At 42.0% G+C, this 26,431-nt stretch overlaps 1 protein-coding gene across 6 annotated transcripts in view; it reads right to left on the bottom strand.

The window, feature by feature from the left end:
• The window catches only part of LOC140725244 (enhancer of rudimentary homolog), a 100,010-nt gene that overhangs the window by 70,738 nt on the left and 2,841 nt on the right, over positions 1–26,431 (bottom strand). For 4 of the 6 annotated variants that reach the window (XM_073040443.1, XM_073040442.1, XM_073040445.1 and 1 more), the window contains exons 2-3: positions 17,748–17,835; positions 4,402–4,522 (exon numbers count right to left, since the gene is read on the bottom strand). In XM_073040443.1, coding sequence (XP_072896544.1) covers positions 4,402–4,522; positions 17,748–17,835 — 209 coding nt within the window. Of the gene's footprint in view, positions 1–4,401; positions 4,523–17,747; positions 17,836–26,275; positions 26,424–26,431 lie in introns of those variants that run through there. The other 2 variants (XM_073040444.1, XM_073040441.1) reach the window with 2 other exon arrangements.

Raw genomic sequence — 26,431 nt, 5'->3', positions numbered from 1 at the left:
TCATTGCAATGCACACGACAAATCACAAACACGTTTAGAGCCAGACATTGCAATGCACACGCACAAATCCCAAACACGTTTAGAGCCAGTCATTGCAATGCACACGCACAAATCCCAAACACGTTTAGAGCCAGTCATTGCAACGCGCACGACAAATCCCAAACATGTTTAGAGTCAGTCATTGCAATGCACACGACAAATCACAAACACGTTTAGAGCCAGACATTGCAATGCACACGCACAAATCCCAAACACGTTTAGAGCCAGTCATTGCAATGCACACGCACAAATCCCAAACACGTTTAGAGCCAGTCATTGCAATGCACACGCACAAATCACAAAAACATTTAGAGCCAGAAATTGCAATGCACACGCACAAATCCCAAACACGTTTAGAGCCAGTCATTGCAACGCACACGCACAAATCCCAAACACGTTTAGAGCCAGTCATTGCAACGCGCACGACAAATCACAAACACGTTTAGAGCCAGACATTGCAATGCACACGACAAATCCCAAACATGTTTAGAGTCAGTCATTGCAATGCACACGCACAAATCCCAAACACGTTTAGAGTCAGTCATTGCAACGCACACGCACAAATCCCAAACACGTTTAGAGGCAGTCATTGCAATGCACACGCACAAATCCCAAACACGTTTAGAGCCAGTCATTGCAATGCACACGCACAAATCACAAAAACATTTAGAGCCAGACATTGCAATGCACACGCACAAATCCCAAACACGTTTAGAGCCAGTCATTGCAACGCACACGCACAAATCACAAACACGTTTAGAGCCAGTCATTGCAACGCACACGCACAAATCACAAACACGTTTAGAGCCAGTCATTGCAATGCACACGACAAATCACAAACACGTTTAGAGCCAGTCATTGCAACGCACACGCACAAATCCCAAAAACATTTAGAGCCAGTCATTGCAATGCACACGCACAAATCACAAACACGTTTAGAGCCAGACATTGCAATGCACACGCATAAATCCCAACCATGTTTAGAGCCAGTCATTGCAATGCACACGCACAAATCACAAAAACATTTAGAGCCAGTCATTGCAATGCACACGCACAAATCACAAAAACATTTAGAGTCAGTCATTGCAATGCACACGCATAAATCCCAAACATGTTTAGAGTCAGTCATTGCAATGCACACGCATAAATCCCAAACATGTTTAGAGCCAGTCATTGCAATGCACACGCACAAATCACAAACACGTTTAGAGCCAGTCATTGCAATGCACACGCACAAATCACAAACATGTTTAGAGCCAGTCATTGCAATGCACACGCACAAATCCCAAAAACATTTAGAGCCAGTCATTGCAATGCACACGCACAAATCACAAACACGTTTAGAGCCAGTCATTGCAATGCACACGCACAAATCACAAAAACATTTAGAGTCAGTCATTGCAACGCACACGCACAAATCCCAAAAACATTTAGAGTCAGTCATTGCAACGCACACGCACAAATCCCAAACACGTTTAGAGCCAGTCATTGCAATGCACACGCACAAATCACAAAAACATTTAGAGCCAGACATTGCAATGCACACGCACAAATCCCAAACACGTTTAGAGCCAGTCATTGCAACGCACACGCACAAATCACAAACACGTTTAGAGCCAGTCATTGCAACGCACACGCACAAATCACAAACACGTTTAGAGCCAGTCATTGCAATGCACACACACAAATCCCAAACACGTTTAGAGCCAGTCATTGCAATGCACACGCACAAATCACAAACACGTTTAGAGCCAGTCATTGCAACGCACACGCACAAATCCCAAACACGTTTAGAGCCAGTCATTGCAACGCACACACACACGAATGTTGAGATAATGTACTGGAAGAAGTGACAAGGTGGAGCTTAAGGAAGAATTGTGTCCTTTCTGTCAGCTACTTCTCAAAGGTTATGAGCACACCGGCCATAGAAGGCAGAGTCACACAGCAAGAAAAAAGGCCTTTCAGTCCAAGCTTTTGCACCAATCACATGCTAATTCTTTTTTATCATTCTTTCCGCATTGTCACCATCTTCCCCCCCCTCCCACTCACTCATAGCCACATAGGTGTGGAACACCCAGAAGGACAACAACAGAGGTCAGAATTCAACCTGGGTTTCTGCAGCTGTGTCACCCATCTACATGTGATACTACTAGGAGAGAATAACCTCAGTCAAAGAAAAAATTGGGCAGTGTAACTTGTTTCTCATATGGGATTTAATGCATTAGGAAGTGAACCTGTCATTTTGTGAGGGAGAATTAGCTCCTATTGTGTTTGCAATCTTACCTTCCATTTTATTGCAAGACACTGAGGACATCAAGAGCTGCCCTACGGGTGAGTTACTCAATGGCAGTGGAGCCGGACTTGTGTACTGTGTTGCTGGTGACTACAGCCACCAGAGGAGGAAGGCGGTGCACAGTCAAACAAACAGTGGAAATGATTGTCTTGGACATTTTTATTGTGATCACAAGACCATGTTGGCCATTGATAATGCATTATACTGCAAGTTCAGTTCACTGGTGAGATTGACAGTGGGGGAGCTACATGTTGTGGAGACTAAGCCATTATGCTGTGGGGGCCACCAGTTGCAGCTGCCAAGGAAAGGAGAGGCCAGAGCGGGAAAGAGCTGGAGTCCATGCTAACACAAGGAAATCTGCAGAGGCTGGAAATTCAGGCAACACACACAAAATGCTGGTGGAACACAGCAGGCCAGGCAGCATCTATAGGAAGAAGTACAGTCAACATTCCAGGTTGACACCCTTCTTCAGGACTAACTGAGAGAAGAGGTAGTAAGAGATTTGAAAGTGGGAGGGGGAGGGGGAGATCTGAAATGATAGAAGACAGGAGGGGGAAGGATAAAGCTAAGAGCAGGAAAATTGATTGGCAAAAGGGATATAGAGCTGGAGAAGGGAGAGGATCATGGGACGGGAGGCTTCGGGAGAGAGAAAGGGGGAGGGGAGCACCAGAGGGAGACGGAGAGCAGGCACAGAGTGATTGTGAAAGGGACAGAGAGAAAAAAGAGAGAAAGGAGAAAAAAAAGGGAACGAATGAATGAATGAATAAATAAATAAATAAATAAGGGATGGGGTAAGAAGGGGAGGGGGGGCATTAACGACACAGCCTGGGAGACCATTTCGCTGAACACCTACACTCTGTCTGCCAGAGAAAGCAGGATCTCCCAGGGGCCACACATTTTAATTCCACATCTCATTCCCATTCTGATATGTCTATCCATGGCCTCCTCTACTGTCAAGATGAAGCCACACCTTATATTCCATCTGGGTAGCCTCCAACCTGATGGCATGAACACTGATCTCTCTAACTTCCGTTAATGCCCCTCCTCCCCTTCTTACCCCATCTCTTATTTATTTATTCCCTTTTTTTCCTCTTTTCTCTCTCTGTCCCTCTCACAATCACTCCTTGCCTGCTCTCCATCTCCCTCTGGCTCCCCTCCCCCTTTCTTTCTCCCTAGGCCTCCCGTCCCATGATCCTTTCCCTTCTCCAGCTCTGTATCCCTTTTGTCAATCAACTTTCCAACTCTTACCTCCTACCTTCCCTCCCCCTCCCACTTTCAAATCTCTTACTATCTCTTCTCTCAGTTAGTCCTGAAGAAGGGTGTCAGCCTGAAACGTCGACTGTACTTCGTTCCACCAGCATTTTGTGTGTGTTGCTTGGAGTCCATGCTAGGTTGGAGGCTGGCTCCTCCTGTCGATGCTGGCCCCCAGTGTTCATTTGGTGGAAGGGAAGCTGGATTGCATTTGTCTGTGACTGCACTAGCATGTGATGAGGACTACTACAATATCATCAACAGGCAATGGCACTCAGGGATTTGAGCTATCTATTTCTGTGACAATGTTTTTCTGCTATTGTAACTATATGCACACTCTGTGCAGTGTGCTATATGTGACTGTTTTTTCTGTGCTTTGCACCTGGCCCCGGAGAAACTCTGTTTCATTTGACTGTATTCATTTGTATGATTGAAAGACAATTAAACTTGAGAAACTCAAAATGTCACAGCACAAGGTGGAGCTCTGTATCGAATATTCAAAACAACCATCTTCCTGTCACAATACTTTGTGTCTGCCTCTATTATCTAACAAACAAAATAGGACCGTAATACATAGAAGTCAGTATAAATGAGTTCAGTATCTTGACCGATACCACTTCCACATGCAGAACATGCTCGCCATCTGGTAACAGTTTATGGAACTGCTAAACATACCACACTGGAGCAAGTTTGTGCCTCTGCAAGCTAACAACAGGACAGATGACCAGAGCACCTCTGCACATCTGAAGAAAAGATTACAATACAGCACTACTATTGATAGCCAATTCTAGCATGAAACTGAAGTGGATTATACTTACACAAGGCAACTGAGGTCAGCCAAATCATCGATGAAATCAAAGAGCTGGCTTATATCATATGTGATTGATGGGCTGTTTGGATTCATTCGCTTCAAATGCTCTTCATACATTTTACAAACACCTAGTAAGTGGTGGGAGGCAGAGAGAACAATTTAATTTTTGTAATTTTGACTTTAAAGTAACTAGCTCACTCCACAGTATTATGCCTCAACTAAGAGTGTAAGATGCTGTAATCTACCTTATCCGTCAGCATCTACAGAGCAAAGGCTTCAGCATTAGTTAGTCTGAACACTTAAAGAATAAAACAGTTTGCAGTCAGCATGTTCAGTTAAATCAAACCACATTACAGGCACCATAGTTATTGACTTCAGAAAGGGAGATGGTACACATGCTCCTGTCTACATCAATGGTGTTGGGATGGAGAGCTTCAAGTTCCTAGGTGTAAACATCACAAACTGCCTGTCCTGGTTCAACCACATTGATGCCACAGCCAAGAAAGCTGACTAACACCACTATTTCCTCAGGAGGCTACAGAAATTCAGTGTGTTCCCATCAACTCTTACCATTTTTTATCAGTGCATAATAGAAAGTATTCTATCTGAAAGCTTAACAGCTTGGTATGGTACCTGCTCTGCACACGACTGCAAGAAACTGCAGAGTTGTGGACACAGCTCAGCGCATCATAGGAACTGGCTTCCCTATGGCGACTCAAACCAGCGGCCCCTCCGGCCACGGCGACTCAAACCAGCGGCCCCTCCGGCCACGGCGACTCAAACCAGCGGCCCCTCCGACCAGAGTCTCAAACCAGCGGCCCCTCCGGCCACGGCAACTCAAACCAGCGGCCCCTCCGACCAGAGTCTCAAACCAGCGGCCCCTCCGGCCACGGCGACTCAAACCAGCGGCCCCTCCGACCAGAGTCTCAAACCAGCGGCCCCTCCGACCAGAGTCTCAAACCAGCGGCCCCTCCGACCAGAGTCTCAAACCAGCGGCCCCTCCGGCCACGGCGACTCAAACCAGCGGCCCCTCCGACCAGAGTCTCAAACCAGCGGCCCCTCCGACCAGAGTCTCAAACCAGCGGCCCCTCCGACCAGAGTCTCAAACCAGCGGCCCCTCCGACCAGAGTCTCAAACCAGCGGCCCCTCCGGCCACGGCGACTCAAACCAGCGGCCCCTCCGACCAGAGTCTCAAACCAGCGGCCCCTCCGACCAGAGTCTCAAACCAGCGGCCCCTCCGGCCACGGCGACTCAAACCAGCGGCCCCTCCGGCCACGGCAACTCAAACCAGCGGCCCCTCCGGCCAGAGTCTCAAACCAGCGGCCCCTCCGGCCAGAGTCTCAAACCAGCGGCCCCTCCGGCCAGAGTCTCAAACCAGCGGCCCCTCCGACCAGAGTCTCAAACCAGCGGCCCCTCCGGCCAGAGTCTCAAACCAGCGGCCCCTCCGACCAGAGTCTCAAACCAGCGGCCCCTCCGGCCAGAGTCTCAAACCAGCGGCCCCTCCGGCCAGAGTCTCAAACCAGCGGCCCCTCCAGCCATGGCGACTCAAACCAGAGGCCCCTCCGGCCACGGCAACTCAAACCAGTGGCCCCTCCAGCCACAGACTCAAACCAGTGGTCCTACTGGGCACAGCGACCCAAACCAAACCAGATACTTCTATTTGAGTTCAAGAGCCGTGAGATAATGTTACATCTATACAAGACTTTGATCAGACCCCACTTGGAGTACTGAGTTCAGTTCTGGTCACCTCACTGCAGGAAGGATGTGGACACTATAGAGAGTAGAGAGGAGATTTACAAGGATGTTACCTGGATTGGAGAGAGTGCCTTATGAGAATAGGTTGAGTCAACTTGGCCTTTTCTCCTTGGATAAGAGGTGACCTGTTAGAGGTATATAAGATGATGAGAGGCATTGATCGTGTGGATAGCCAAAGGCTTTTGCCAAGGCCTGAAATAGCTAAAATGAGGGACATAGTTTTAAGGTGCTTGAAAGTAGGTACAGAGGGGATGTTAGTGGTAAGTTTTTCATGAGGAGAGTGGTGGGTGCATGGAATGCACCACCAGCAATGGTTGTAGAGGTGGATACAATAAGGTCTTTTAAGAGACTCTTAGATAGGTACATGGAGCTTAGAAAAGTAGAGGGCTATGTCGTAGGGTAATTTCAGGGAGTTTCTAGAGTAGGTTAATGGTCGGCACAACATTGTGGGTCGAAGGGCCTGTAATGCCCTACGTTCTAAGTTCTATGAACCAGCTGCTGTGGATGAATGGGACACAGTCCTTGCATCTATCTCCATATCTCAGAGCAAATCCACATTCTGAAAAGAGGTAGGTGACTGTTTTTCCCCATGCAGCCATTGGGGGTGATGTATTGTTTGGGAGGGGACCCTGCATCCTTCTCCGCACTGGTGAGACCTGACATAGACTGGGGTACGGCTCTGTCGAGCACCTTTGTTCCATCTGCAACAAGCAGGATTTCCCAGTGGCCAACCATTTTAATTCCAATCCCCATTCCAACATGTTGGTCCATGGCTTCCTCTACTGCCATGATGAGGCCACTCTCCGGTTGAAGGAGCAACACCTCATATTCTGACTGCGTAGCCTCCAACCTGATGACATGAATGTCGATTTCTCTAACATCTGGTGAACCCCGCTCCCCCTTCCCTTTTCTTCCATTCCCACTCTGGCTCATCTCTTACCCTACATATCACCTGTCCCTGGTGCCCCTCCTCCTTCTCTTTGTCCCATGGTACACTCTCCTTTCCTATCAAATTCCTTCTTCAGCCCTTTACCTTTTCCACCTATTACCTCCCAGCTTCTCACTTTTCTCCCCCCTCCACTCACCTAGCTTCACCTCTCACCCTCTAGCTAGTGCTCCTTCCCCTCCTCAACCCCCACCTTCTTAACATTTGGCCTGATTACAAATCACACCTGCAATTAAAGAGAAATCATTCATACCTTTCCTAAGGCTCTCCGTTGGTTGGGATCAACCATGGATATTGTCTAGTTGTCTATGGGATACGCAAGCCGGGGCAGTACGATACGGAGAGCAAGCTGTTGCCCCTGCAGCAGGCTCCCCCTCTCCATGCAGCTGATGATTCAAAAGAAACCACCGATACAATGTGGCACCAGTGCATCGCAGAAGTTGCTAGTCAGCATTAAACTCAACACAAGCATTTCTGGATTATTTCTCATGGTTTACTCCCGAAGCCTTCCCTATGAGTGTGTTTAGTGCAAGGCAGTGAGGTTTGATTTCAGAGATTTCCTTCTCCCAGATGAGCTGCCAACCACAGCTGACGAGCCCCATCTGCCCAAAGTGACTGGTTTTAAGGCACCAGTAACCTGCCAAAAACAACCATGGTCACAAGATTATCTACATCGTACAACACGGCACATAATGATGTTGAAAGGCCCAGTGGCATCAATTGCTCCTCATATGATAAGTTTTTCATCCCTGGAATCGTTCTCTGAACCTCTCCAATGTCAGCACGTCCTTTCTTAAATATGGCAACCAAATCTGCTCACAATACTCTAAGTGAGGAGTCACCAGTGCCTTATAAAGCATCAGCACTATATCCTTGCTTTTATATTCCAGTCATGGAAATGCCTTTGCTGCATCTACCTTATTAAATCTCTACATTTTTTTTGCCTTTTCATGGCGTCAAGCACCATTTGTTTCATACAACCCTCAAATGCTACTATATCATACATTCCCCAACCAAGTCCATTATTTAACTTTCAAAGAGCAGTCACAGGCAGAATGGACCGATGACTCCTTTTGAGGTGCAACATCAAATAATGTACATGAACTACAGACACCAACAATTTTTCAGCCACCAGATCTTACAGTAAGACAGAAATATGGGCCATGTATCCTGTTCAGCAGCAGGATCTGTAGAGAGATGCTTCACCTGGATTGAAAGATGCAGGGGAGATAGTGAGTGTAAGAAAGGTGGAGAGAAATGCTGAAGCAAAAACTAGGTGGAGATAGGTGGATCCAGGTAAGAAGAGATGTCAGACAGATGGGGGACAGCAGAGTGGCAACAGCTCAGCGGTGACAGAGACCTAACGATGACACTTGTTATGCATTACCATATAACAATTACAGAACGGAAACAGGACATCTCAGCCCTTCTAGTCCGTGCCAAACGCTTACTCTCATCTAATCCCACTGACCCGCACTCAGCCCATAACCCTCCATTCCTTTCCTGTCCATATACCTATCCAATTTTGCTTTAAATGACAATACCAAACCTGCCTCTACCACTTCTGCTTGAAGCTCGTTCCACACAGCTACCACTCTCTGAGTAAAGAAATTCCTCCTCATGTTACCCTTAAACTTTTGCCCCCTAAGTTTCAACTCATGTCCTCCTGTTTGAATCTCCCCTACTCTCAATGGAAAAAGCTTATCCACGTCAACTCTATCTATCCCCCTCATAATTTTAAATACCTCTATCAAGTCCCCCTTCAACCTTCTACACTCCAAAGAATAAAGACCTAACTTGTTCAATCTTTCCTGTAACTTAGGTGCTGAAACCCAGGTAACATTCTAGTAAATCTTCTCTGTACTCTCTCTATTTTGTTGACATCTTTCCTATAATTCGGTGACCAGAACTGTACACAATACTCCAAATTCAGCCTTACTGAATGCCTTGTATAATTTTAACATTACATCCCAACTCCTATACTCAATGCTCTGATTTATAAAGGCCAACATACCAAAAGCTTTCTTCACCACCCTATATCCACATGAGATTCCACCTTCAGGGAACTATGCACCATTATTCCTAGATCACTCTGTTCTACTGCATTCTTCAATACCCTACCATTTACCATGTAAGTCCTATTTGGATTATTCCTACCAAAATGTAGCATCTCACACTTATCAGCATTAAACTCCATCTGCCATCTTTCAGCCCACTCTTCTAACTGGCCTAAATCTCTCTGCAAGCTTTGAAAACCTACTCTATTATCCACAACGCCACCTATCTTAGTATCATCTGCATACTTACTAATCCAATTTACCACGCCATCATCCAGATCATTAATGTATATGACAAACAACATTGGACCCAGTACAGATCCCTGAGGCACACCACTAGTTACCGGCCTCCAACCTGACAAACAGTTATCCACCACTACTCTCTGGCATCTCCCATTCAGCCACTGTTGAATCCATTTTACTACTTCAATATTAATACCTAACGATTGAACCTTCCTAATTAACCTTCCGTGCGGAACCTTGTCAAAGGCCTTACTAAAGTCCATATAGACAACATCCACTGCTTTACCCTCGTCAACTTTCCTCGTAACCTCTTCAAAAAATTCAATAAGATTTGTCAAACATGACCTTCCACGTACAAATCCATGTTGGCTGTTCCTAATCAGACCGTCTATCCAGTTAATTATATATACTATCTCTAAGAATACGTTCCATTAATTTACCCACCGCTGACGTCAAACTGACAAGCCTATAATTGCTAGGTTTACTCTTAGAACCCTTTTTAAACAATGGAACCACATGAGTAATATGCCAATCCTCCAGCACCATCCCCGCTTCTAATGACATTTGAAATATTTCTGTCAGAGCCCCTGCTATTTCTACACTAACCTCCCTCAAGGTCCTAGGGAATATCCTGTCGGGACCCAGAGACTTATCCACTTTTATATTCCTTAAACGCACCAGTAATTCCTCTTCTTTAATCATCAGTTTCCATAACTTCCCTACTTGTTTCCCTTACCTTACACCATTCAATATCCTTCTCCTTAGTGAAAACTGCATTGTTCCAGATTCCAGCACCTGTGGTCTGTTGGGTCTTCACTTGCCCTCTTCAACTGGTTCCACCATTCAGCAAGATCGGGGTCACTCTGGGACCAAATATTACATATGCACTTAAAGTTCTAGACTCTTCTGTGCTGGGAAAAAGACTCTGACCATCTATGTCTATGGCCTTCATAATTATATAAAGCTTTAAGTTATCCTTGATCCTCTCTGCTTTACCATTATTAGGATGACCTTAGCCCTTTTTTTTAAAATATATTTTTTGTAATTTATTTTTTATTGAAGTTCATCATCAAACAAACATTTCCATAAGATGTATTTCAGACATTGTACATATATATCACAAATCTCCACAAAATATTTATCTGAGGTATACACTTATAGAAGAGAGGAAAGTGAAAACAAGCAAAAGGAAAGAACTATGCACAAATAGAGAGTGATCTTTTTTTTTACAACAGATTCATTGATTTGTGAGAATAAAATCAGGCCTATGAGGCATTATGTAGTTAAACCATTTTTCCCAGTATGAATCAAATTGTTCCAGCTTATGATTGACAAATGCTGTTATCTTCTCCATTTTGTAAATATCCATTGTAATTTCCATCCACGTCTTTAAAGTTGGGCTCTCCTGTGATAACCATTTCCTAGTAAGAGTCTTTTTACCAGCCACCAGCAGTATATTCATTAAACATTTATCTCTTTTCAACCATTCTTAAGGTATATATTCAAAATATATGATCTTACTCTCTGAGGGTATTTCACATTTAAAGATGTCTTGTAGGGCATTGTGTGTCCCCCCCTCCAATAGTTTTTGATAACAGGGCAGTCCCAAAAAATATGATAATGATTTGCATTTTGATTTCCACAATTTCTCCAGCAAACAGGGAGGTTACTATCATAATGGGAGTTCTGAGAGGGTGTAATAAAATATCTTATCAAGTTTTTCCATCCAAACTCCCTCCATTTCTGTGAACAGGAACACTTCCATTGATACCTCCATATTGTTGTCCATTCTTCCTCAGATATAATTATCCCTCCTTCCTTCTCCCATTTTGTTTTAATGTATGAAGTCGAATGTGTTTTAAGATTTGACAACCCTTTATACATGCTTGAAATGATTCTACTACCATTATCTGAATTATATGCTTTTCTAAAGAGCTCTATCAAGCCTGTACTTGCCTTGGTTACATTTTTAAGCATCTTATTAACATACTATCGCATCTGTAAATACCGATAAAAATCTTGTTTTTCTAATAAGTGTTTTTCTTTAAACATTTCAAAACTGAACAGTGTTCCTTCTTTCATTATGTTGCAAAGAACTGTTATTCCTTTAGCTGTCCAGTCCTTAAACCTAGCATCCAATTTATTTGGTGTAAAATCCAAGTCATATGCACACCATTTAAGAATTGCAATATCTCCCTCTAGATTATATTCTTTTATATTAGTTTTCCATATTTTAAGAGTCAATTAAACCCATGGGTTATCAATAGTATTTATGTACCTTTGCAGGTTGTTATCAGCCAAAATTTGCTTGTATGGGGTTGGGAAGTACCCGCTCCTCAATGTTTTTCCATTGAGCGTCATATGATGGGTTGCACCAACATATAACAGCTCTCAACTGTGCTGCAAAATAATAATCTCTAAGAGAAGCTAGGCCCCATCCCCCCTTTTCCTTTGCTAATTGCGAAGTTTTGAGATGAACTCTAGGCCTTTTACCCTGCCAAATATACCTTGATAACATCTTGTTCCATTCATTGAATTGATTTTGATTAATCTCTATTGGTAGGGTCTGAAAGAGATATAACAGTCTGGGCAGTATATTCATTTTAATAGACTCAATCCTTGAACTGAGACTGAAAAAAGGAATCAGGTTCCATCTTGCCACATCTTCCTTAATTTTTTTATATAAAGGCTGATAATTACATTCTGATAATTTTGCCAAATCTTTTGGCATAATGATGCCCAAATATTTGAAAGACTCTGTGTGCCATGCCCAGGGGTATCGACTTTCAATTTCTCTTGGTGGGCTATAGTAATATGAAAGTAATTGGGTTTTATCTATGTTGATCTTGTATCCTGATAATTGACCATATTGTTCAAAGGATTGCATCAATTTAGGTAAAGAGTATGTTGGTTGCCCTAGATAGATCAAAATGTCATCCGCATAACAAGCCAATTTATGCTCTGTCCCTTTAGTAATTCCCCTGATGTCTTCATTTTGTCTGATGTATTGAGCTCATGGTTCCAGATATAACGCGAAGAGTAGCGGTGACCATGCACAACACTGTCTCGTGCCCCTTTCTAGGGTAAGACTATTTGATAAATATCCATTGATTTTAATCCTAGCAGTAGGATTGTCATATAGTGTCTGTATAGTTTTAATAATTGTGTCTTGGAAACCAAATCTATGTAAAACTTTGTAAAGAAAATTCCAATTAACCAAATCAAATGCTTTTTCAGCATCCACGCTTATCACTATTGCTTCGATTTTATTTTTTTGTATATGATCCATAATGTGAAGTGTCCTTCGTATATTGTCTTGTGTCTGGCGTTGTCATATAAAACCTGTCTGATCGTTACGTATCAGTATGGGTAGAAACTCCTCTAATCGTTTGGCCATCATGGAGGTAAATAATCTATAACCTACATTAAGAACAGATATTGGTCTAAATGACCCGCATTCCATTTTATCCTTGCCTTCTTCCGGTATAGCTGAGATTATCGCTTCCTTCCAACTGGGTGGCATTTGTGCCTTTTTTAGAGCCCAGTTCAGTGTGGGGAGTAAAACAGGAATTAACTCATTTTTAAATTCTTTGTACCACTCTGCCGTATACCCATCTGATCCTGGTGACTTGCTTAATTTAAGCCTGCTAATTGCAGCTTTTAATTCAACTTCAGTTATGTCAGCAGTCATCGTTCTATTTTGTTCTTTGCTTAAAGTGGGTAACTCTAGAGAATTCAAGAAGGTGTCAATTTGGGTTATGCTTCCCCCTGGAACTTTGGAATATAGAGTTTTGTAAAACACTTCAAAAGCTTCTTGAATTTCACTTAGCTTATTTTTTATCATTTTCGTTCTTGGGTCCCTAATTCTATGCTATTCTATGTATTTCTATGTAAAATTCTTTGTATTTTCTGCTATCTTTTTTTTTCAGTTTCCACACCAGTATTTTCATAGATTTCGATCCATTTTCATAATGTCTCTGTTTCAGAAACATTAAGTTTTTCCTGATTTCTTGCGTAGCCAAACTATTCATTTCATTCCTAATTCTTTTAATTTCCCCTAATGTATCCTGTGCCAAATTCAATTTGTATTTTTTCTCTAGTTCTCTAGAAATGAATTTTACCTTGTCCTTAGCCATCTGTATTTATCTATCAATGTATCATTGAAATTAGTATAAAACTTAATCGATCTACTCCCTGAACAAATAAGAACCAAGAAATGCAAATAATAACAAAAATGGCAACGAACATTGATTCCAAGGCTGAGGTCTCTAGTAGATGACCCTGCGTTGAGCTAGAGGAAATGTCTAGCTGTGGGGGATAACCCCTCCCACTTGTGAGTTGAGGGCCCCATTGCAGTATTCATAAAAGTCAGTGAACAAATCCGTTACACAGAAAATATTTCCCTGTGTACTCCTCCTATATATACATATATATATGCACACTCACAAAAACAAAAATATATATACATATACACACACATACACATATATGCACACACACACACACACACACACACACACACACATATATATATATATTTATTCTCATTTTGGTGGGGAAAAAGGAGTAAGTGAGCGAATAAAGAATAACAACTAAGTAATATAAAATCCACATTATAATAAGTATTTCTCGAGATAGGTATATCACCGTATACTTTTGCTTCTGTTTAGCTTCTCAACATTTTTAAAGTTAGCCAAACCTTATGGCTCTTCTGAACGGGGTGAGGACTGTCTTTGGGAAACTCCCGGTCTCTTCCTGATATATTTCTCTCAGCCTCCTCCCATCTCCTGCCTTCTCGATTCTCGCTCTATTTCCCAAGCGGAGCGGGATAATTCCTCAGTCAGGCTTTCCCTCGTTTTGGTCACGCTGACGGGCAACCCTTTGGCCTTCAGGTCTGTAGTCGCCTCTTCCACTGTCTGGTACAACTGCGTCCCGTTGTCATAAAACACTCGAAGTTTAGCAGGGTAAGGAGTTTGAAATCTAATCTTTTTTTGCTTCAGTACTCGCTTACTTCAGAGTATTCTTTGTGTTTCTGCAGGACCGCAGGGGGGGGTAATCTTGGTCGAAATATATTAATTTATCATCGAAAAATACTCTCTTCTTACCCCAGGCCCTTCATAGAATCTCCGCCTTGGTGCTGTACCGAAGGAATTTAATTATTATTGAGCATGCCTTTCTTTCCTGGGTAGGTTTCAGGACGAGCGCACGATGGGCTCTTTCAACTTCCAGCTCCATAGCCGAGGGAAGATCCAGCGCGTCCCGCAGTAACTTTCCGACAAACTCCGTCATAGACGAGCCCTCCACTCCTTCAGGAACATTGTAGATTCTGATATTTTTCCGCCGTAATCTTCCTTCCAGGTCAAGCAGTTTACCTTCTTGGTGATTTAATATTTTTATCGTCTTACTCAGTATCCGTTCCATGTTTTGAACGCGATCTTCCACCTTCTCAATTCGAGTCTCTGCCACCGCTATTTTTTGATTGACGCTGGTGAGCTCAGACTTAATATCATGGAGCTGCTGCTGTATTTCTTTCCGGAACTCCCTTATCTCTTTCAGGATTTCGAACATATTCGCCACTTCGCCTGAACGAGGCCCAGCGTCCGCCTCGCTAGCACGTAGTCGGGTAGGAGAGCCACTCGCTGCACTCCTCTCGGTCGCAGGCTCCGCAGTGTCGCTTTTTTTATTTCCATTCTTTTTCCCCATTCTTGCCCCTCTTTTCAGTTCAAATATTTTCCAAAAAATATTTTATTTAATGGGTTAACGGGGCTTAATACGCGTTTTTCCGGAGGAGCTAGTGACTTAAGCTGCCATTCTCAACAATGACGTCACTGGAAACCCGACCTTAGCCCTTTTCACTGGAGAAAGATGCAACATACTTTTTCAAAGTCTCTCCCATTTACTTATTTTCTGTATTTACCTAATCTCATATCCCCACTCCACACCACCTCAAAAAAAATTTAAATCTATTCAGGATAGTCTCTTCCTTTAATATATAGAGCTGCTCTCATCCTTCCTATTAACTATCTGGATGGAATCTTAAAAAAACACCAGAAAGATAAAGTTGCCACCAAAAGAAGTGTTGGCTGGGGAACTCTCCAGTTCTACCAAAAACGTGGTGCACAGTTTAAAAGAAAATCCAATGTGGATTCTAACCCCACTGTAAGCTGTTGGTTGAGAACACAAGCACACAAATAGTGCTGCACTATCACAAAGGCCATCATTTGGCTGTGACATTAGAAGACAATGATGGCACTGAAACAGGAAGTGTATTTCTTCTTCGTAATCTGATTCAGAACCAAAATTCAAATAACAAGTGCTGGTAAACTAAACTAATCCTAGCTGCCAACATTAGATCAATTATGTTCCTCTATTCCCTGTCTAAATGCATCTTAAACACCACTGCAATTGCTCTACCACCACCCAGACACCTACCATAATACATAATCAAAAAATAAACTTGTTCCACACGTCCTTTACACTTTCGCCTATCACCTAACATTTGTGCCTTCTAACAATTGATAATGCCACTCCTTATCTCACTAACTCACCAACAACATAGACATCAAGGCCAAAATAAAAGGCAACTTCCTCAGGAGGCTAAGGAAATTCAACATGTCCCATTGATCCTAACCAACTTTTTATAGATGCACCACAGAAAGCAGCCTATCCAGATGTACCACAACTTGGTATGGCAACTGTTCTGTTCAAGACTGCAGGATATTACAGGTGTCCCCCACTTTACGAATGTTCGCTTTAAGCCGCTTCACTTTTACAAAAGACCTACATTAGTAACCTGTTTTCACATGACAAAGATGATTTTCACTTTCACAAATATTTTTCCCATATAAATTAATGGTTCTTCGCTTTATGCCATTTCAGTGTAAGAAAGGTTTCATAGGAACACTCTACCTTTGTAAAGGGGGGACACCTGTACAGAGAGTTGTGGACACAGTTCAGCACATGACAGAAACCAGCCTCCCCTCCACGTACTCCATCTACACTTTTTGCTGCCTTGGCAAATCAGCCAACATAATCAAACAATCATACAATCTCTTCTCCCTCCTGCCATCTGGGAAAAGGCTCCGAAGCATTCGGGCTCTCACGACCAGACTATGTAACAGTTTCTTCCCCAAAGCTATCAGACTCCTCAATACCCGAAGCCTGGACTGACACCTTGCCCTACTGTCCTGTTAATTATATATTGTAATGCCTGCACTGTTTTTGTGCACTTTATGCAGTCCGATGTAGATCTGTGGGCTAGTGTAGCTTTCTCTGTGTTTTTTTTTATTACGTAGTTCAGTCTAGTTTTTTGTACTGTGTCATGTAACACCATGGTCCTGAAAAACGTTGTCTCATTTTTACTATGCACTGTACCAGCAGTTATGGTCGAAATGACAGTAAAAGTTGACTTGACTTGATTTGAAGATCCCCTCTCAGCTAAGATATTCTCTTCTCCCCCTCCTATCAGGCAGAAGACACAAAAGCATAAAAGTACATGCCACCAAGCTCAAGGACAGCTCCTAACCCACTGTTAGGAGACTTTAGAATAAACCTTTTGTACAATAAGATGGACTCTTAATCTCACAATTTACTTGATCATGACCTTCACCTTATTGCCTATCTGTACAACACCTTCTCTGAATTTTGAATTGAATTGACTTTATTTTTTACATCCTTCACATACATGAGGAATAAAGATCTTTACATTACGTCTCCGTCTAAATGTGCAATGTGCAATCATAGTAATTTATAATAAATTGAACAGTCTATGTAATATAGAGTACACTCAAATCAGTGTGAGTTCATCAGTCTGATGGCCTGGTGGAAAAAGCTGTCCCGGCTTCCTGGATGGTAGCAACTGGAATAGATTGTGGTTGGGATGGTTCGGGTCTCTAATGATCCTTCGGGCCCTTTTTACTCACCTGTCCTTGTAAATGTCCTGAGTCATGGGAAGTTCACAACTACAGATGCGCTGGGTTGTCCGCACTACTCTCTGCAGTGACCTGTCACACTATAATCGTCATTGTTATTGCTTTTCCCTGTTTAACCTTTATGTATTGATGTAACGAAATGCTCTGTATAGATAGCATGTAAAACAAGGTCTTTCACTGTATCTTGGTACATGTGGCAATAACACACCAATGGCTGCGGGTAGCATCTTGGTGGTGTCGGAATTGATTATAATGGAAGTAATGAGTGGATCGGTAGAGAGCAGCTTGCTGCAAATCAGATGTTGCATTACATATATCCTTGATCACAGAAATTTGACTGGGTTATCCAGAGGTCATAACACAGAAACAGAAATGCTAATTCTTGTAACTATGGCATTCAAAACAAAGGAGGAGAACTCACCTTCCATACACTCATTTACTGACTCATAATCAGCATATGTTCTCCCTTCAGGCCTTTTGGTAGGCTGAACTAGCAAAATCGTGTGAGACTGAGAAGACAAAAGGGAATCATATTAAAAGCTCTGCATTTAATCCTCTTCTTGTTCCCTTATTTTTCTCCCCCCACCTGAAACACAAAACAAACTAAAATTTGTGATGCAAGATATACCTGGGCTCATAGGAGTGTCAACAAGAATATTTGAGGTTACAAAGAAATTTAGAAGAATAGTTTCATCATCATTTGATATATATTTTTAGTTTAAAAAGAATTCAGAACTAATTGCCTCCACCTCAGCAGCATGTCTACCAGTTGCATATTTTATGTGCAGACATATTTTCTGACTTATGGGCAAAACTGAATTGCAGATGTTTATAAAAACAGAACCCATTTGTAAAGTTGGGACAGATGGTACACCTCCATAGCCAATAATATATCAATTGCTGTCTTGAATACAAGAACACAAGAGCTTGATGATGGAGCCTCATCCTTCGAAGAAAACACTCAATTCTCAGGAAAGACATTCCAACCCATTTCTATCCTAGATAACTCATTCCTTATCCTGACTTTGTGATTTAGGTTTTCTCTCTTCGACCAGGGACTACATCCTCCCTGCATCTAATCTGTGAGGCCTATAAGAACTCTGCATGTTCCAATGAGATTCTGTCCTGCTCATCTCAACTCTACAATTAAGTCTGCTCTATCTTCATGCATCCAACCTGCTACTCTGGTGCCAATCTAGTGAAAATGCTGCACCCCACCTGTGCCAAACACATCCTGACTTTTATGGCAGTAGACCAAATATGTACACAACACCCAATATGAAGTCTCAGTGAAAACTCAACAGGACCACTATGCTCTTGTTCTACTCAAATCATTTCACAATAAGAAGCCTTCTTAATCACTCTGCTTCTTTCAGCACCATGTTAAAACAAGGACTCCCAATCTCTCATTATTTAAAAGAGAATCTTTTCTCTGTCCTTTTAAGGGGGGGGGGGCGGTAGGAGGCAAAGGTGAAGGGGGGGGAGCACAAGGGTGAGAGGGAGAGATGTTATTTGGAGATGACATCTCTTAGCTGCAACTTTAAACAAAAGCAATAGTGCAATATCAGTAATGATTCCATGGAATCACAAACACTGGTTGACTCCTACCCCCAAATGATCTCAGAAGTGTTATTTGCCCACATGGCCTCACTTGAAGACATTGAGTGAATTAATAAAATCTGCAAATTTAACCTCCCGTTCAAACAAGTCATTATGAAGAGAAACAAGGGAATCATCTCCATTACTCCTGTCAATACTTAAGTTTCAATAATCATCTTAAAAAGCAGATAATCCAATAGCAAAACATGATCAAAGCTACATGTAAGCTGCCAAATAGCCTTCATGGAAAATACTAAGCTCGTGTCAAAATGTACTTTGTGGGTTTAAAGCAATTTGGAAAATGGTGAACTGCAAATACAAATTTTTCAGTCCAAAACTGGTCCACTACTCACCACACTGAACCAGTCACACCTTCTAGCAGCTTCAAGCCATACTATTAAGGAACATACTGCATGGAAACCTGTCCTTTCAGCCTAATTTGACCATGCTGACTCTATTGGCCCAGGAACTAGTCCAATCTGCCCACATTTGCCCAAGAGCCCTCAAAACTCCTATCCTTGTACAATCTACTTGGCTTTTAAATGTCCCATCTCAACCACCATTTCTGGGAACTCATTCCAAATATGCAGCACTCTTTGCCCCTGAAGTCTCTTTTACATCTCTCACTTCTGATTTTCCTAGGGCCCTTTCACTCACATATATGTCCCAAGCTTGTTTGATCCCCTAATGTGCAATACCTTACATTTATCCAAATTGAAAGCCATTTGCAAATCCTCAGCCCAAGTACCTAGCTGATCAAGATCTCCAAGCAGTTTTTCAAAATTGGATTTAATAACATGAACATTTGACATTAGATTTATTATTTTGCAGTACCAATACAAAGACATCAAAATCTATTAATTAAAAAAATAAGTAGTGCAAAATAAATGAATAAAGAGGTTGTGTTTATGGGTTGTTCAAAAATTTGATGGCCTAGGGAAAGAAGTTGTTCCTAAATCATTGAGAATAGGTCTTCAGGCTCCTGTATCCCCTGCCTGATTGTAGTAACAAGAAGAGCGCATGTCCTGGATGGTGAGGGTTCTGAATGAGGCACCGCTCCTTGAAGATGTCCTCGATGGTGGAGAGCGTTGTGGATGTGCTGGACCTTCTACTACCACTAGTCTAGTATCACCTGCATACTTACTATCCATGCCTTGTACATTCACAGCAGATCGTTAGAAACAACATAGGTCGCAGCACCAATCCCTGTGGCACACCAGTTGACACAGGCCTCCAGTTCAAGAAACAAATCTTGTCCATCACCCTCTGTTCCTCTGCTTCCTACCACTGAACCAATTGGGAATCCAATCCACTATTTCCCTTTGGATCCCATGCAATCTAACATTCCAGACTAGTCTGCCATGACAGAACGAATCAATAACTCTGCTAATATCCGTTGCCCTACCTTCATCTACCATCCTGGTTACCTCCTTGAAGAGCTGCAAGAAATCTGCCATAGTGCGTATAAAACATATTCATCCCCCTTGTAAGTTTTCATGTTTTATTGTTTTACACAGTGAATCAAGAGTGAATTTAATTTGGCTTTTTTGACACTGATCAACAGAAAAAACTCTTTCATATCAAAATGAAAACAAATGTTTACAAATTTGTCTAAAACTATTACAATTATTAAAGACAAAATAATTGATTGCATAATTACTCACCCCCTTCAAGTCAGTATTTAGAAGTACCTTTGGCAGCAGTTATAGCCTTGAGTCTGTGTGGATAGGTCTCTATCAGCTTTGCACATCTGGACACTGCAATTTTTTCCCACTCTTCTTTACAAAACTGCTCAAGCTCTGTCAGATTGCATGGGGATTGTGAGTAAAAAGCCCTTTTCAAGTCCAGCCACAAATTTTCAATTGGATTGATGTCGAGACTCCGACTTGGCCACTCCAGGACATTAACTTTGTTGTTTTTAAGACATTCCTATGTAGCTTTGGCTTTATGTTTGGGGTCATTGCCTTGCTGGAAAACAAGTCTTCTCCCATGTTGCCATTCTCTTGCAGACTGCATCAGGTTTTCCTCCAGGATTTCCCTGTATTTTGCTGCATTCATTTTACCCTCTACCTTCATAAGCCTTCCAGGAACTGCTGCAGTAAAGCATCCCCACAGCGTGATCCAACCACCACCATGTTTCACGGTAGAGATGGTGTGTTTTTGATGATGTGCGTTGTTTGGGTCACGCCAAACGGTTTAGTCTGATGGCCAAAAACTCAATTTTGGTTTCATCGGACCATAGAACCCTCTTCCAATTGACTTCAGAGTCTCCCACGTGCCTTCTGGGAAACTCTAGCCAAGATTTCATGAGTTTTTTTTCCCAAAAGTAGCTTACTCTTTGCCACTCTCCCATAAAGCTGTGATGGGTGAAGCATCCAGGCAACAGTTGTATGCGCAGTCTCTCCCAGCTCAGCCTCTGAAGTTTGTAACTCCTCCAGAGTTGTCATAGGTCTCTTGGTGGCCTCCCTCACTAGTCCCCTTCTTGTATGATCACTGTTTTTGGGGACAGCCTACTCTAGACAGATTTACAGCCATGCCATATTCGTTCTATTTCTTGATGATATCCAAGGGATATTCAATGACATGGAAATGTTTTTGTATCCCTCTCCTGACGTGCTTTCCAATAACCTTTTCGCAGAGTTGCTTGGAGTGCTCTTTTGTCTTCATGGTGTAGTTTTTGCCAGGATACTGACTCACCAGCAGTTGGACCTTTCAGATACAGGTCTATTTTACTACAATCAATTGAAACACCTTGACTGTACACAGGTCTCCAAAAACAATCTCCATTTAACTAATTATGTGACTTCTAAAACCAATTGGCTCTGCCAGTGATGATATGGTGTGTCATCTTAAAGGGAGTGACACTGAGGTAATAAATTATTTTACGTTTTATATTTTTAAATTAATTCAGATCACTTTGTAGAGATGTTTTCACCTTGATACAAAAGAGTGTTTTGCTATTGACCAGTGTCAAAAAAAGCCAAACTGAATCCACTGTGATTCAATGCTGTAAAACAAGCAAACTTCCAGGGGGTGGGGGATAAATACTTTTTATAGGCACTGTAGTTTCCCATACACACCATGCTGTGCTGACTATCCTGAATCAGACCTCGTCTCTCCAAGTGCTGGTAGATCCAGTTCTTCAGTGCCCCTCCAGCAATTTAGCAATGTCATACTCACTGGCCTGTAGCTTCTTGGCTTGTTTTGATTCTCTTTAAATGTTACCACATTAGACACAAGCAGCCCTCTGGAAGCTCATATGTAGTCAGAGATGAAGCAAAATTCTTTTTAAGGGTCTCTGCAATTTCTTCCATAACTTCCCACAAGGTCCATGAATGCACCCGATCAAGCTCCAGGGATCTGTGAATCTTAATGCACTTTAAAGGCCTCTAGTACATCAACTCTGCTAATTTGTACATGGTCCAAGGTAGAGCCACTCATTATCCCCATTTCCTTATCTCCATTGTTTTCTCCATAGAAGAGAAATAACCATTAAAAATCCCTCCTATTTCTTTTGGTATCACACATAGATGGCCATGGTGATCTTTAAGGAGACCTATTCTCTCTCTAGCCATCTTTTTACTCTTAATATGCTATAGAACCTCCTGGAAATTTTCTCGCTGCCTGCCAGCTCTTATCCTTTTTCTACCCTCCCAACAACTCTTGTAAGTGCATTCCTACACTTCTGCAGTCATAAAGAGATTCTTTCTTTTTGTTAACCAGAGCCCTAATTGACATCATACTTTTTAAGGTCTCCTACTTGGCAGATACTTCTTTCCTGCAAACAATCTTGCCCAGTTAACTGCTTCAAGATCCTGCGTAATGACTCCAAAATTTGTTCTGTCCCAGTTCAGAACCTTCAGATTCAGATCCATTTATTTATCATATAGACATCAAACCATTCAGTAAAATGCATCGTCTGTGAGTGTCACCACACATTATGCCCACTATATTCAGCAGAACAATACAAACAACACCAACAGCAACAAAACAAGCCCCTTTCCCACTCTCAGGCTTCCAACACCAGTGCAGACCACCTCTGGAGTCCTTGGCTCAGGGGCTTCAAACTTCAATGTTCAGTATCGACCCAAAGTTCACCGATCATGGGAATTTAAATTTCTGTTCCTAGCCTCTGGACTCGCATGGCCCACAGACCCTACGGGAAGGTTCATTAGCACTCATGCCTCCTAGCCAAACAGACCTTTGACCTGGGGGGTGGGCACCACCCATTGTCTTTACTTGCTGACCTGACCCCCACATCACTGGCCTCCAACTCCCCCTCATCCCTGTCCCCAAAGTCTAAACTGTCACCTAACTCCTCACACTGTCCCCAAAACTATCTCTATGAGCCTAACAAACAACTAATTCGAGTCACGACCTTGACATACATCATAGCTCAGTGTCATCTTGAACCAGAACTGCCTTAGCTCTTGATCCTGTCGTATCCTTCTTCATAACTATTTTAAACCAGTAGAATGATGGAAGTGAATTATGAATAAGAATACTACTTTTAAAAAGCACTGCAGCAACTCACCATGCCTTTGCCAAATACTATCTCAAACCTGCATGTTAGAGCAGAGGCCATATCGCTCATTAACAGGGTTACATGTTCCTCTCCAAATCACATACTATCCAGCTTAGTCATGAAGTCCAATATACTACTTACTTCACTGTATGCTATTCTTGCATATTTTACAATGCCCCAAATCCCTCTGCATACTAACATTATTCTTTAAGCTTCCAAATTTAAATTTTTTAAAATTACCGGTATATAATTTTTAAAAAATTATATAATGAAGTAGAATAGTCATATTTCTATGTGTGACACTTCATCTGAAAGAGTAGCGTGATAGCAGAAGGGAAATTAGTAAAGAGCAGAAATATACTTTCAGGTAAAACTAAACAAAAGCCAAAGCTATTAGATAACTTCAGAAAGAGAAAGAGGGAACAAACAAGGGTGGACATGGATGAGGTTATTAATGAACTCTGAACAACAGTCCTCAAAAAATAAGTGGGGGAAGAGGCAGGCACTGTCACCAAAGATTTATTAAAGAAGATGTGCATGCTGAAGTTCAATGCTTTCAGAAGGTGATGTGGAGAGTTGATACTGCAGTGCATTTGCTGTAGTCTACCAGGATTTTAGCAAGATTCTTGACAAAATCTCAAATGGCAATGTGGACAAAAAAATGTAAATGGATCATGGGATTAAAGAAATAATGGCATATTTGATCCAAAAATCATCCTAGTTAGGAAGCAGAGGCAATTGCAAATGGGTATTTTTCTGAATGGAGACTATTAGCTGTGGAGCACTTGATTTCCTGCTTTTTGTAAAACAATTTTAATGATTCAGATCAGCATGTATGGGGCATTCTGTAATAAAAATATCAGATGTTACAAAAAATTGGCTGTGTGGTTGGCAGAAAGAGAAGAAAAGCTTTCAACTTCAGGAAGATATACAGGACCTGATCAAATGCGTAGAAGAGGAAAAAATGAAATTTAACCCTGAGCTGCAGGACAATACAGTTAGGAGATATGCAACAAGTTAAGGGAATACAAAATAAATGGCAGGGTGTTGAATGTTGTGGAGGTACAAAGGAATCTTGGAGAGTGCATACATGTAGCAGGATAGGTCAATAAAGTAATTAAAAAGTCAGGAGATACTTTCCTTTATTACTCAGGGCACTGAATACAAGACTGGAAAATTATACTAGAACCAATGTGCATATTAAGTCACAGTTTGAATACTGTGTACTGCTCTGGTCATCATATTAAAGATGTGACTGCACTTACGAGATGATTTACAATGGCACTGCTGGAACTGGAACATTGCAGATACACAGAATGACTAAATAGGATGGTGCTTTTTCTTCAGGGCAAAGAGAATATAGGGAATCTCACTTTAAGCGTAGAGATGACGGGCTTAGTAGAAATAAATGGGAATGGCCTATCACTCATTAAAGAAGGATCAAAAAGTTAAAGTAATTGACAGAAGAATTAGAGGTAAAATATGTTCAAGTGGTTTCTTTCAGATGGTGGTGTAAGTCTGGAACTCTCTGCCTGGCAGTTAGAGGAAGAGACCATCATAACGTTTAAATTGAATTTGGATGTGTCTTTGAACAGCCCAGTAACTCCGCTGACCCAAGTTCAATCCTGACAACCAGCAGTGTCCATGTTGTGTTTACCCATGATGGTATCCTCTCACAACTTGAAGCTGTGCAAGTTGCTGTGTTAATTGCCTAGTGTGTGGGTGAGAGATAGAACCAGCAGGAAGTCAAGGGAATGTAGGAAGAATTAAGCAGGATCAGTGTATTGGGGCTCAATGCTCCACACAAGGTCAAAAAGTCTAATTTCTGCAAAGCTAGGGCCCAGAATTGGAAGGTAGAATTAGGCTGACAATAATGGGCCAAATGCCCTCCCCCTCCTGGGATGTAAATTTATGATTTTAAGACCATATCTCTTTGTAGCAATTATTAATTTCCTACATATCTCTAGTTTGCCAACTAACCTGGATATATTAGTTACACAAGGCCCTGATTTAGATTGTAAATAGCTGAGGACCAATTACTATCTTTGTGGGTTTCCACAATTTGCTATTTCATGACAACCTTTATGACCAGACACTGTGGACATAAAATCCCATCTCTGCAAACCATACTACTTGAATTACCTCAAAAAACACAAGTTGACTTTCATTAGATTCAACCCCCACAAATTGCCACATCACAATATTTTTTAAAAAAGACAAATGTGCATTCCACACTGCATAACCCCAGGGTAATGAATGAAAAACATCAGGCATATGGAGAGCTCTGATCTTGATGCTAGAAAGTTCTTGAAAAGACTTGGCATACGATGAGAACTTCTGATATCACAAACTACCTCGTCATGGGCCTTATTTTCTACCTACGCTACACACTTGCCATGACTGTAACACTACATTCTGCAATTGCTTTTCCATTTGATGTACTGATGTTTTGAAATTATCTCTACGGATGGCATAGAAATACAAGTTTTTCACTATCTTGGTACACATAATAACAAACCGATTAAAAGGTTTTTTTCCCCATGAAAATCAAGTTTTCATGCAGGTTTTCATTGTACCTGTACCTCACCGTCCTCGTAATATGGTAATAAACTCAACTTAACACCAACAAAAAACTTAACTAATCAAGAAGTCTGCGTGAATAAATCAACACATGAGCATGCAAAAACACAACCTTTCGCTAGTTTCCCTAAATACTTATGACGTTTGCAAAAGAGTAACCAACGTTTCTTAAATTCTCTTTAACGTTAGACTACAAACCCTACCACTTCAGTAAACACACTTTTTAACGTAAAAAGTATAAATACCCCACTGCTCATCGTTCCTTCTGTTAACTTTATAAGTTCCGTAAAGCCAGACGTTACTCCCTCCCTCTCTCATCGACAGCATCTGCGCTGGAAACGGGCAGGGAGCCTCAGCGCCAATTTAATACCCGCCTCCAGCCCCCTTCACCCTCCCCTCTC

This window comes from Hemitrygon akajei, chromosome 3 (assembly GCF_048418815.1).
Source record: "Hemitrygon akajei chromosome 3, sHemAka1.3, whole genome shotgun sequence".
NCBI classification, from domain to species: domain Eukaryota; kingdom Metazoa; phylum Chordata; class Chondrichthyes; order Myliobatiformes; family Dasyatidae; genus Hemitrygon; species Hemitrygon akajei.
The sequence above is the reverse complement of the archived record's forward strand: the minus strand, read 5'-3'. Positions and strand labels throughout refer to the sequence as shown.